A 9,899-nucleotide genomic window follows, 5' to 3' on the forward strand; every position below is an offset into this window, starting at 1 on the left:
CTCCCTCCCCGCGCTACCCCACGGAGCCTGTGGCCGACAAAGAAGTGGGCGTGCGCCCCCCCGGGCGCAAAGCGATGCCAACCGCTTCCGGGTAATTTCAATTTCCGGCGAGCCTCCTTTTTGCTAAGTTCTTTTTCCGGTTGCTTCTTCTCAACCACTTGTCTTTTTTCTTTTCTCAGCCCCGCTCTCAAGCTTGGCCCAAGGCCATCGGGCTACGAGGGATCCGCAAGGACCTCAACCCCTCCTCCTCGTTCAAGCCCGGCACCAGCTGGTGCCGGCAACACCTCTGCCTCCCTTGCGGGGGGCACAACAACTTCCGGGCGTGCGGCCCCTTCACCCTCAGATCACCGCACGGAGGAGGAACTGTCCTACCTCCCCGAACACCAAGACACCGGCGCCAGCAACACCGGCGCCGGAGAAGAAGAAGCTGCCGGGCGGGCGGAGCCTTTGCTCCTCCCGTCCTCGAAAGACAACTTCCGCGCCGGAATCTTCCGCGCCGGAAGGCTCCAAGACGGGTGACGCTCCCTAGCGCTCCCCTTCTCCACGCACCATCCTCATGCCTCCGCCTGAGGCTCCTCGCGCCCAGCCCTCCAAGGCCGCTCCTGGCGCGCCGCCGGCTAAGACTTCCGGGGCCTCTTCTACCGCGCCGCCGCCCAAGCCCTCCAAGCTCATCAAGGGGAAGGCGACGGCCTCCAGCGCCCCTTCGGGCGGCCAGCAGCCCTTGGTGCTGCACGTCTCCAAGGCTGCCAAAAGCGCCAGCATGAAGGCCACCGGCCTCCTCGGCCGCATTACGGAGTTCCAGCGCCAAGGCCGGGACCTGGGGCACCTCCTGCCGTATGCCCAAAAGTGGAACGCCGCGGACATCACTCCGGCGACCCGCGGCATGGGCAAGGATCGGCTGCCGGCACCTGATCCTGTCGGGGATCGGTGTTCTGAGGAGCACTTCATGCGGCTCCGGGCTGCCGTAAAAGAGCTTGACAGCGCGTGGTACGATTCCACGAACAATCTGACGGTATGTTCTATTAACTTTCAACCTTTGCCGGTTTCTTTGTTTCCGGTTCTGCTTTATCTTTTCCTTAGTTTCATGCCGGTTTCTCTCTTGTCTATCTTCCCAGTCCCCGAGTTTTGTGGTGAGAGCGCAGCTCTTAGCGCAAAACTTAACTTAAGTTTTTAGCGTGAAACCGGCACTCGGGATCCCCGAGTTTCGGGTTAAACATCTTCTCCTTAACACATAATTTACTTTAGAAACGCGCAAAACCGGCACCGCCGATCCGAGTTTCGGGTTAAGAACTTTGTTCTTAGCGCAAAACTTTATCTTAAAAACGCGCAAAACCGGCACTGCCAGTCCCCGAGTTTCGAGTTAAGAACTTTGTTCTTAGCGCAAAACTTTATCTTAAAAACGCGGAAAACCGGCACTGCCAGTCCCCGAGTTTCGGGTTAAGAACTTTGTTCTTAGCGCAAAACTTAACTCATTTCTTCTTTTTCTTGAACAGGTCACCGCTGACACTCGGAAGGCCCTCTTCGAGGAGCTTTTATGGGAGCACCGGGAGCTCGCTGAGGCACACGACAAGTGCCAAGGTGAGTTTTTTATTCTACCGGCATCTTTGCTACCGGAAACCTTTTTTCCTTGTGACACTTACAATTTCTGTTCAACAGTGATCCCGGAAGCTTCCATCGATGCTCTCAAGGAGCAGCTCGCCACGGCCCAACGTACTATTTTTTCCTTTCTCCTTTGAACTTGGTTTCTTTTCAGTTTTACTAGTGTAACCTTGCTAACACTCATTTTTCCGGTTACAGGGGAGAAGGATGAGCTCAGCCGGCAGCACCAGGAGGAGCTGAACGCCCTCAAGACCAGCTACCAGGAGCTCAAGTCTCAGTTGATTCAGCTGGGGCTTGACCACGCCAAGGCCCTCAAGGCCGCTGAAGTGACCGCAGCGGCCAAGTTGGACGAGGCTCTGGAGAATGCCTGCAATGCCACTGTGGTGTTGCGGGCAGAGCTGGAGGAGATGGCCAAGGCCCGGAAGGGTGCCGAGGAGAAGGCCGCGCGGCCGGGAGGAGGGGCACAAGGAGTGCGATCAGCTGATCCCCGCACCGACACACTTGCCCTCCGTAAGTTGTTTTCTTTTACACTTTGACTACTGCATACGAGCCTTTTTTCCTTCGACCCCATTTTTGTTTCCGCTATCTTTCCGTCCGGTCTCTCTTCTTCCGGATTCTTTTCTCTCCGGTCTCTTTTTCTTCCGGTCTCTTTTTCTTCCGGTCTCTTTTTCTTCCGGACTCTTTTCCTTAAGCTTTTTCTTTCTTTGCACAGGCCTCTTTCCGGACTCGCAGAGGTATGCCGTCAAGAAGGTCGACGCGCAGCGCAAGGACAAAGGCCAAGCGGATCTTACCGTGCCATGGACGCCCAAGGACCATCTGGTCGCGCTTAACGCGCGGGTGTCCCATATGCGCTGCATAGACCGCAATCTTTCGGACATCCCTGATGTAGCTACCCAGCTATACAGGACTTTATGGCCTGGCGAGGAGGTGCCGGACACCTTCTCCCTCATCAACGACCGTGCGAAAGGTGCCGGCAGGAGGATCCGCGAGTGGCGGTGCTCTGCTGCCCGCGCCGGAGCGGACTCCGCCCTCCGCGTCGCCTGCTCCTGGTACCCGGAGCTCAATCTGGACGCCCTTACCGGCGTGCGCGAAGGCGCAGAAACGGATCTGGACCCGATCCTCTCCGCCAAGCGGCAGGATCGCGCGTACCGCATCGCGGAGTATGCCGACATGCGCACCTTCATCCCGCCGCATCCCCGCGGCACGGATAATCTCGACGAGGAGGAGGGTGAAGCCGACGAAGAGGTCCTGGGCGATGCTGGTGCCGGCGATGCTCCTCCGGAAGCCCCCGCTGCATGATGATTTCCTTTGAAGTGTTTGCTCATTATATCCCATTGGTCACCTTTGCTTTAAGACAATATCTGTTAAATTCTGCCCCGAATGCCGGGGCTTATGATGTAAAACTTAAGTTTGCCTGTTGTTGTGCTACAACATTTCCTGACGGTATGTTATACCGGTATCTAATTACTTATGAGTTTGCCTTAGCATATTTTTCTTTTGGTTCCGCTTTTATCCCGCACCGCAAAGATTTCTCAATTTCTTCCGCATCCAATTTGATGAATACTGGGTTCTTTTGCGTTGGCTCTGGGTGGCTTCTCGGGGGGTTGTTTTGCGTATGAGCACAAGGTTATTTCACTAAACAATCATCTTCTTGAACTTAGAATTAATTTTGAAATTTTGCAAAAACCGGTTTAACCGGGGTTAATTAAATTTTTCAGATTGTTCTTTCCTGCTCTCCCTTTTCGCAGTTCATGTGCTTATCCCCTACCGGTTTATCTTGCTTGCCATGAAGCCGGTTTGCGGACAGCAGCAGAGTCGAAGACTCCGGTAGGATTTAGCACACTACTAAACCGGAAAGAAAAAACATTCAATAAGCAACCGGTAAACTGAAAAAATAGACAAGTTACATGCAACTTAAGTTGGGGTAGTCCCGAGATTCACTCAAGGTTCCGGCATCTTTTATTCATAGCATATAAGGTACAAAAAGGAACTTCTTACACCACCACTTCAAGAGTAGAAAGGACGCAACGAGCTACGTTCCATGGACGCTTGCTCTCCTCGCCGGACCTGTCCGCCTTTCCTTTCTTCCATTCCCGTGCATCTATCAAGTAGTATGCATCATTGTGAAGCACCTTGCTTACAATGAAGGGACCTTCCCACGGTGGCAAAGCTTATGCCGGCCTTCAGCTGCGCTGCACTGTGCGAAGTACAAGATCTCCTTCCCGGAAAACTCTTGGGTTAACCTTCCGGTTATGATAGCGTCTTAGGTTTTGCTGGTAAATGGCTGTTCTTGCCAAAGCCAGCTCTCTTGCTTCTTCTAGCAAGTCCACATCGTTTTCTCTGGCCTCTTTGACCTCTTGCTCAGGTATAGAGCTGTACCCTTGGTGAATCATGGATGATATCGGTTGGTATCACCGCTTCGCTCCATAAACCATGAAGAAGGGAGTGTATCCCAGACCGGTTTGGAGTTGTTCTTATACTCCACAAGATCGATGGTAGCTCATCGAGCCAACATCCCGGTGACTTTTCCACCGCATCAATGAGTCTAGGCTTGATACCGGAAAGCACCAAGGCATTCATTCTTTCTACTTGGCCATTGCCACGTGGATGTGCCATCGAGCACAAATCCAACCGGATGTTCTTTTCTTCACGTAACCTTTTGAACTCACCTTGAGCAAAGTTGGTTCCGTTATCGGTGATGATGCTTTGTGCGGGTATCCATACCGCAAAATGACATCTTTCAAGAATTTCACAGCTGTATGCCCATCACACTTTGCGATAGGTTTTACTTCCAGCCACTTGGTGAACTTATCCACCATGACCAAGATGTGAGTCATGCTTTGCTTCTTGCGCTTTTGAATGGTCCAACCATGTCAAGGCACCAAACAGCGAATGGCCATGTTAGCGGTATTGTCTTTAAACCGGATCTTTGGGGTATGGTTTTGCTTGGCGTACCTCGGCAGCCGTTGCATTTTCTTACCAAATCCTCGGCGTCCTCCAAAGCGGTGGGCCAATAGAACCCATGCCGGAATACTTTTGCTACCAAAGCCCTTGATGAAGCATGATGCCCACATTCTCCTTGGTGAATTTCCTCAAGCATTTCTTTTCCTTCCTCCGGTTCCACACATCTTTGAAGGACACCGGTAACGCTTCTCTTGTACACCTCACCATTGATGAATGTGTAAGCTTTGGACCTTCTTTGTATCCTCCTTGATTCATTTTCGTCAGTAGGCAAGGTGCCGCTGATCAGGAATTCCTTAATAGGTTTAACCCATGATGGTATTTCTCGAACCAAAAACACCGGTGCATCTATCTCCATGCTATCTACCAGCATCGTTTCTTCCGGTATGGGTACAGCAGTCCCCGAGCCTACCGGAGCAGTCCCCGAGCTTGCCGGAGCAGTCCCAGGTTCCCTTCATCGATATCCATGGGTACTACGTGTGACTGCGGTACAAAAATTGATTCTGATTCCGGGCTCGGCTTGATCGATGGCACTCTTAGGTGAGCCAAAGCTATTCCGGGAGGAATTTCTTGCCTAGATGAGCCCAGCTTGGACAAAGCATCCGCGGCCTCATTTTACGCTCGCGGCACATGGTGAAACTCACACCCTTCGAAGAATCCGGCAATCTTTTGCACGTGAAACCGGTACGAGGCCATGTTGGCGTCTTTTGCATCCCAATCTCCCGAGCAACTGCTGTACCACAAGGTCTGAATCGCCATAGCAAATGATCCGGTGTGCACCGATTTCTTTTGCGACCTTAAGCCCATGGATCAAAGCTTCATATTCAGCGACATTGTTCGATGCCCTGAAATGTACTTGCAAAACATACCGGAGGTGGTCTCCTTTTGGTGAAGTAAGCACCACACCGGCACCTAGACCTTCCTTGAGCTTAGATCCATCAAAGTGCATCTTCCGGTATTCTATCCTACGATCCGGCGGTTTGTATTGCATCTCCGCCCAATCAACAAGGAAATCAGCCAAAGCCCGTGATTTTATGGCATCTCTTCTTTCATATACCGGCACGTACGGTGATATCTGGATCGCCCATTTTGCAATCCGCCGCTGGCATCTTTGTTGCACATGATGTCGGAAATTGGTGCTTCACTCACCACCTTCATGGGGTGCTCCTCAAAGTAGTGCTTGAGTTTTGTGGCGGCCATGTACACGCCATAAGTCATTTTACGGAAGTGAGGGTAGTTTTGTTTTGAGAGGGAGAGCACCTCGCTCAAGTAGTATACCGGCCTACGGACGGTTTTTCTTCCTCTTCTCTTTCAACCACAACCACTACACTCACAACCCGGTTTGTTGCTGCTATGTATAACAGCATAGGCTCCCTTTCTAGAGGTGAAGCCGGTATGGGTGCTGTGGCTAGCATCGTTTTTAGCTCCTTAAACGCTGCGTCTGCTGAGGGTCCAGACGAACGTGTCGATTTCTTCATGAGAGCATAGAGTGGCAGAGCTTTTTCTCCCAACCTGCTTACAAACCGGCTCAGCGATGCCAAGCTTCCGGTAAACTTTTGCACATCTTTTAACTCTCGAGGGATAGCCATTCTTTCTATCGCCCGGATCTTTACCGGATTAACCTCTATGCCCCGGCTTGAAACCAGGAAACCGAGCAGCTTGCCGGCGGGGACACCAAAGGTACATTTTGCCGGATTGAGTTTCATCCGGAACCGCCTTAGGTTATCGAATGTTTGCCGGATGTCATCGATTAAAGTGTTTTTTACCTTAGTTTTTATCACGATGTCATCCACATAGACTTGCACATTTTTTCCAATTTGATCAAACAAGCATTTTTGCATACAGCTTGGTACGTTGCACCGGCGTTGCGCAACCCAAAAGGCATAGTGACATAGCAATAAGCCCCGTGCGGGGTAATGAACGCAGTTTTTATTTGATCTTCCTTTTTTAAGGGAATTTGGTGGAAACCGGAATAGGCATCCGGGAAGGACAACAACTCACACCCAGCAGTTGAATCAATCACTTGATCGATTCGTGGCAAAGGAAAAGGATCTCTTGGGCAAGCCTTGTTCAGGTTGGTGTAGTCGATGCACATGCGCCACACCTTCGAGCTTTTGCCTCCAGGTTCTCATCTTTCTTCTTTTCAACCATTACCGGATTGGCCAGCCACTCGTGTGCGTGACCTCCACAATGAATCCGGCAACAAGCAGCTTGGTTACTTCTTCTCCTATGATCTTTCTTCTGTCTTCAGCGAACCGACGCAGATGGTTGCCGCACCGGCTTGGCATCTTTCCGGACGTTTAGAGAGTGCTCAGCCAGCTCCCTCGGAACACCTACCAAATCATCGGTTGACCAGGCAAAGATATTCCGATTCTCACGGAGGAAGCCGACGAGCGCGCTTTCCTATGCTTGATCAAGGCCGGCGCCGATACGAACGGTGCGCTCCGGGTAAGCCGGATCCAGCACAATGTTCTTTGTTTCATTGGTTGGCTTGAATGCCGGTGTGCCCATGTTTTCACTCATTGCCGCCAAACTCATTTGTGAGGATTGAGCCAGCGCAACAGCTGTCTGCATTCTTTTCTTTTCCTCCGCGATCACCAGCGATTCTCGCTAGGTTTGATCCGGCAGATGCGATTTCCGGTGAGATCTTATAGTTTCCCACCACAGTCAATGGCCCACGAGGTGCCGGCATCTTCATCTTGAGGTAAGCCGTATGAGTGGTGGCCATGAAAGCAGCCAACGCCGGTCTCCCGGTAATGCATGGTAGGGACTGTCCAGGATCCACCACCTCAAACTCCAGATTTTCCACCCGGCAATTGTCACGTCCTCCAAATGCCACGTCCACCCGAACTTTTCCTATCGGGGCACAGGACAAGCCAGGGACGATCCCATGGAACGTTGTGCGCGTTGGCTGAAGCATGTTTTCTGTTATGCCCAGCGTTTGCATGGTGTGCTTGTACATGATGTTGATGCTATCGCCATTGTCTATCAGCACCTTGCTGAACTTCACTCGAGTTTGCGGCCCTTTCATGATCGGGTCCACAACAAGAGCATATCCACCCGGATTCGGCATGATCTTTGGGTGATCCTTGGATGACCAGGTAATTTCCTGATTGGACCACATCATGTACTTGGGAACTGCCGGCATCACAGCATTGACCTCCATGGAGCGCCGGTGTACACTTTGCCGGTCTGTTGGCTCTTGACAAAGACAACACAGCACAGATGCGGATCTTCGTAAACATTCCGGCCTAAAGGTGCCGGTGGAGGTGGCTGGTTATCATTTTGCTCCACCCGGTTAACTTGCTGGTACCGCTGCCGGTTTGGCTGCACCGGTAAGGCGTTTGCCCGGTAAGTGGTGGTGGTGGCGGTAGCTGTTGTTGCTGCCGCGGCATGTCTTGCGGTGGCCGCGCATCTTTCACTGTTCCTTTTTGCATCAAGTACTTGGTCCAGGTACAATCCTTCGTCGATGGTTTGACGGATGTGCCGGATTCGGCGTGTGCCACCGGGAAGGTTGATCCTTGGCAGCTTCCATGGTGTATTTCGCGGGTTCTTGCCGTTCTTCTTCTCGGACCCAGGGTTTCTTTTCCACCCATTGTTTCTTAGGACCCGCCCATGGCTGCGATCCGGTTTTTTGCCTACGGCATCGCTGGCCTCAAAGTTTTCCTGCACAGCAGCAACTTGCTGCGGACCGTACCTTCGATCCGGAAAATCTTCCCTTCTTTTGTTATTCCGGTTGTCCCGGTGTTGTTCGTGGCGCAGCTGTTCCGGCTCCGGTTGCACTGCCGGTTGCGTTGGGTCTCCCAACGCATAGCTATCCGCCACACGTATCATCTACGCCAACGTTGTCGGCATGTTGCGCTGCAACTTTTGCCACAACGGTGAACCTCTTCGCATCCACCGCTAAACCAAGCAATGGCTTGTGCCTCGATCACCCCCTCACAGGAGTTCCTTGTGGTTTTCCACCGGGCTAGCTCAGCCCGGTCTGTTTCGGTCGGGCGCTGCACGCACCGAGCACGGGGCTGCGGCGTGTTTGGCCTACGATAGGTGCTGCTGAAATTGCTCACAAAGGCCTCCTCAAAATCCAGCCAGCCATTTATGCTTCCTGCCGGCAAGTTGTTTAGCCAGATTCTTGCCGGTCCAACCAAAAACGATGGTATGATCCTCACGGCCCAACGCCGGTTTCCTCCTCTGCTACGGTTCCTCCACCGCCGCAACGTATACCGCGGTCACGTAATCCGCGAGCCAATCTTCCGGCTTCGTGGTGCCGTCATACGTCTTTGTGTCACGGGGCAACATAAAGTTGCGAACTGGTGGTTTTTCTTTCATGATCCTTGGGCCAAAACACTTTGGACCTGGAGGACCTTCCTCCTCGATCATTTCTGACAAGTATACTCTATCCAGACGGTGCCTCGCATCCCGTTCCGGTAAGTATCTCTCTCCTGTGCGTTCTCCCAATGGGTTCCGGTATGCTGCCGGTCTCGTGGAATCGGCTTCATCGTGACATTCCGGTACCGCGGCCCTTGCCTGCCGATACCTTGGGGGATCTATTTCCTCCTCCTCGTACGCTGCCCTTGCAGCTCGATAGTTTTGCCCGGTCTCATATCTACCGGCATGATTGTTTCCGGCATAGCCTCGGCGTAGCCTCGCTCTGCCCCTTGGCTTTTCTACCGGCATCGTGTTGCCCGGCTTGTTGCTTTCCGGCAAGAACCGGATCGTACACGATCATCTGCTGCGCATTCACTTCTTTTTCTCTCCTTCTATCCGGATGGGGACGAAGCCTGCCCATGGGATTTGCTACCGGCATTCTTTGTTGAACGCGGATTTTGAGGCCGCTGCCTTGTTCAGCTTAGCCCGCTGCTCAGCATTTTGCTGCTCAATGGTTTCCGCAGCTCTCTAACACGCTCTTGCTGCTTTACCAAAGCCTCTCCGAAAGCGACTCGCACAGCTCTACAGCGGCCTTAGCTGCTTTTATAGGTTTCTCCGGGCTGCTCTACTTCGGCTTTTCCACGATGCTAACAGATGCCGTGGCGCTCTTGCCGGTCAGCATCTCTGGGCGCACATCTGGATCTAGGGTTGCGAGCTTTTAGCCGGTTTTCCGGCATCCTAGCAGCATGCGCGCTAACAGAAGCAAAGCCATGGGCAGCGTTATACTCACGTACGGTTAGGTTCAGCTCGCTGCGCCCGACGATGTCCTTGCCGCTCTCCAAAGCATCTTCGGCGCTGCGCCTCCAGCTCCGCCTGAGCCGCTGCCGGATCGATGTTCTGCGCGATGGGGGTGGCGAGGACGTTCATCGCCGCCTGGAGCGGTGTCTCCGGTGGCGCGGATGATGCTCCCG

General features: G+C 52.8%; 1 protein-coding gene across 1 annotated transcript; it reads left to right on the forward strand.

Moving 5' to 3' along the window:
* The first annotated feature begins 555 nt into the window (after positions 1 to 555).
* On the forward strand, positions 556 to 9,650 carry LOC127334147 (uncharacterized). Its single transcript, XM_071821345.1, has 5 exons — positions 556 to 1,012; positions 1,494 to 1,578; positions 1,657 to 1,710; positions 1,798 to 2,109; positions 9,538 to 9,650. Exons 1-5 carry the CDS (start codon positions 557 to 559, stop codon positions 9,648 to 9,650), a joined length of 1,020 nt encoding a protein of 339 aa, XP_071677446.1. The 5' UTR covers position 556.
* The last annotated feature ends 249 nt before the right edge of the window (positions 9,651 to 9,899 follow it).

This window comes from Lolium perenne, chromosome 1 (assembly GCF_019359855.2).
Source record: "Lolium perenne isolate Kyuss_39 chromosome 1, Kyuss_2.0, whole genome shotgun sequence".
Lineage (NCBI taxonomy): Eukaryota > Viridiplantae > Streptophyta > Magnoliopsida > Poales > Poaceae > Lolium > Lolium perenne.